This window comes from Hemiscyllium ocellatum, chromosome 24 (genome assembly GCF_020745735.1).
Source record: "Hemiscyllium ocellatum isolate sHemOce1 chromosome 24, sHemOce1.pat.X.cur, whole genome shotgun sequence".
NCBI lineage: Eukaryota > Metazoa > Chordata > Chondrichthyes > Orectolobiformes > Hemiscylliidae > Hemiscyllium > Hemiscyllium ocellatum.
The window spans coordinates 10,253,097-10,256,625 of NC_083424.1; the positions used below are offsets into that span (position 1 = coordinate 10,253,097).

At 42.2% G+C, this 3,529-nt stretch overlaps 1 protein-coding gene across 1 annotated transcript; it reads left to right on the forward strand.

The window, feature by feature from the left end:
• Nucleotides 1-1,333: 1,333 nt before the first annotated feature.
• On the forward strand, nucleotides 1,334-2,191 carry LOC132827440 (melanocortin receptor 5-like). Its single transcript, XM_060844128.1, has one exon. It carries the CDS (start codon nucleotides 1,334-1,336, stop codon nucleotides 2,189-2,191), a length of 858 nt encoding a protein of 285 aa, XP_060700111.1.
• The last annotated feature ends 1,338 nt before the right edge of the window (nucleotides 2,192-3,529 follow it).

Genomic DNA, 3,529 nt, shown 5'->3' on the forward strand with positions numbered 1-3,529 from the left:
TGGGGAACAAAGGAACTCTTTCCACTTGGGGCTGTTGGTTCCCAGTGTTGTAAGGGAAGCAGCTAGAACCTTACAACACTGGGAACCATCAGCCCCAAGTGGAAAGAGTTTTGAACCAAACTGGTTAAGAAGAACTTCCCCAAAAATGACAGGGACCAAGAAAATTTAAGGAGCTCCGTGTTTGAACTAAACAGAAAGAAAAGTTGCCATAAAATGAAAATCAATCCCAGGAAAACTTGTATTTGAATTGAGTGGCTTAGACCTCTTGTTCCACTCCCTGAAGACAAATGACCAATTGTTATAAATACTGGTATGTGTTGTGACTAAAACCAATTTGTGATATCTTATGCATCGTAACAGTGAGAGAGCAGTCAACACCATGATGTGCATAAAGTAGAACCCATGCACCATAGTTAATTAAATGATCAGCTAAACTGGTAGTCTTGTTTTGGGGAGTAGTCGTGGAGTTGTACAGCGTGGAAACAGACCCTTTAATCCAGCTCGTCCACGCTGACCAGATATCCTGACTTAATCTAGTCCCATTTGCCAACACTTGGCCCATATTCCTCCAAACTCTCCCTATTCATATACCCTGATTCGTATTCCTGATGAATGGCTCCGGCCCAAAACATTGATTTTCCTGCCCCTCGGATGCTGCCTGACCAGCTGTGCTTTTCCAGCAACACAGTCTCAACTCTGATCTCCAGCATCTGCAATCCTCACTGTCTCGTATTCATATTCCCGTCCAGTGCTGGCTAGGAAACTGGCAAATCTTCAAATTCTACTCTGGCATTTCCATGAAATCTTTATCATTCACGATAGTTGAAAGAATCGACGGATTGGATCTCAAGTTAACATGTTATCTGAAGGATTTCTTCAGTCACAAGTTGGAGTATCAGCCTTGCAAAATGTTTAAGTCCTAAACTGAGGGATGATTCCAAAAACCCCTGGTTCAGGTGAACAATTATGTCTATCCAAATAGTTGCATTATAAATCCACTGGAGATGAATTTACCCAAACTGTAATCCTCAGACCTTAGGAATGCTGAGGAATATGAGGGAAAGGAATGGATGCGATATTCCTAAACACCATTCTTTAACTTCGTAGATTTATGAAACAAAGAGCAAATTTGCCCCCAAGATCACAGCAGTCTGTACTTAAAATATATTAAACTTTAATTGGCCCACTAGGAATTTCCAGTTACTGACAGCCACACATAAGGAAGTTCACTAATTATAATTCCATTGAGGCAAAAGGCAGTTAGTTTGATTAAAAATAGATTGGAATGACTATAAAATCCAGGAAAGCCATTATTCAGTACTCTCTTGGCCAAATGCCTGTTGCATTGATATTAGAGTTTGGAGGTGCGGGCTACATAATTCTCTTCATATTCCATGTTTGCTTAGCCACAAGCATAGTGGTGATCAATGTGTCTGTCCTGCTTGCTTTGCTGATCAGAAGGTTTGTCCTGAAGGAGAACAGGTTCTTGTTCATGTTGAGTACGTGTGTAAGTGATTTGGGGACAGGCGTTTCCTGGTACTATTCTGGCCTTTTCGATGCCTTGGATGCATTCCCTCCGAGGAATGGGACCTACTACATCGCTCCAACCTTCATGGGGCTTTCCTACCTGGTCACCTTGGCAGCGCAAGCTGACCGATACCACGCTGTCATCTCGCCCTTTCGATATGCCATGAGAATGACCCGTGCCAAAACTGGGATTGTCATTGTCTGTCTGTGGATCTACGCCTATGCAGTCGTTGGCGCACAGAACCTAGTCACCTCTACAATTGGCATGAAAATCAGTGGCATTGGCTCATTGATCTGCAACCTAATAACATACATCATCATGATAGGGTTGAACATTAAGCTGTATCTGATTGCCAAATATCAGCTGGAAAGAGAGCCACCCTCGGCAGAGAGAGAGAACAAGAGAAGCTCACTCTACCTCATCATCATCGTGGCAAGTTGCTTTCTCATCTTCTGGATGCCTATCTTTCTAAACGTCATCATTTGCTCATTCTCACAACGCTTCTGTTTGAGATTTAGAACTGATGGCTTAGACCCTCTGAAAATTCTGCCTCGATTAAATGCAGTGGTCACACCTGCTTTGTACATCAGGGGATGTGCCCCTTTGAAAGCGATCGTGATGACCAGAGTTTGGAAGTGCTGCCACAGAATCAGTAGTCGGTGAGTCAATGGTTAAAAATAAGTTTGGTGGCATTTTCACCCAAGACTGAAGACAGAACATGAAAAGGTAGAATTCTGTATCAATCAGAATTCGCTGCTCACTATAGGAAATCATTGATGCCTTTCATATTTCTAAAGAAATTGTAACACGAGGTGAGCCAAAGCAAGTCTACTAAAAACAGGCAGCAGGTAGGATGTGCAGAGAGATACCCAACTTAGTGCCTGAAATGATGTTGTGGGGGCAGCACAGTGGTTCAGCACTGCTGCCTTACAGTGCCAGGTTCAATTCCAGCCCTGGACAACTCTGTGTGTGGAGTTTGCACATTCTCTGTGTTGCTGGGTGGGTTTCCTCCAGGTGCTCTGGTTTCCTCTCAGAGTCCAAAGATGTGCAGGTTTGCTAGATTAGCCATGGAAAATTGCCCATAGTGTCCAAGGATGTGTAGGTTGGGTGGGTTGGCAATCATAAGCGTGTGGGTCTGGGTGGGATGCTTTTTGGAGGTTCAGTGATGGGCTGAATAACCTGCCTCCACACTGCTGGATTTTATGATAGTATTCTGTTGATTTGAAATTCCTTATCACACAAGGTACAGCAGTGGGATTATTGTGAAATAAATTAAAACCCAACAGAGGACAGAGAGTAATTTTAACTGAGTATAAGTTAATATTTTAGAGCGCAGTTTTATGGGCAATCATTTCACTGCAATGTTCAAAACAGAAAGAATGAAATACAGAACCATTCAAGCAACAATTATGGAGAGTGAAAGAAAGTTCATGTTTCATGTTGATGACAATGATCAGAATTGATTGGATGATAGGTATTTATTGCCTAAAGCTGTATGACCACAATATCTTCCATGGTGTGCTAACAAGCATTTTCTGTCTCTAATGCTTGCATTGGAAAGTTCACAGAAGAGATTCATGAATGTTGAGAAAAGCTTTAAACTCCTAACTTATCCAACTTCCTTTAAAATAAAATGGCTTTGGGAAATAGCACTGCTTATGGAATTTGGCTTTTTGGAGCTTTTAAATATTCAAGGACTCTCTTCGACCTGTTGAAGTTTGCCCCTGCTGGTTCCCATTAAGCAATGCCTAATTTCAAAATTTTCATCCATGGTTTCAAATGCCTTCACAGATTCTCCTGCTCCCTATCTCAGTAATCTCCTTCAACTCCCCAAGGTATGTGCGCTTCTCAAAATCTGGCCCCTAGTATTTGTCTGTTTTGATCTGCCCACCACTGATGCCATGCTTTTAGCTGCCTGACACCTATTTCATTCAGTGTCAAAGCAATGTCAATGTCTATTATTTCACCTTCATTCGCACCAAACGTAGTTTTAGCTAGTGT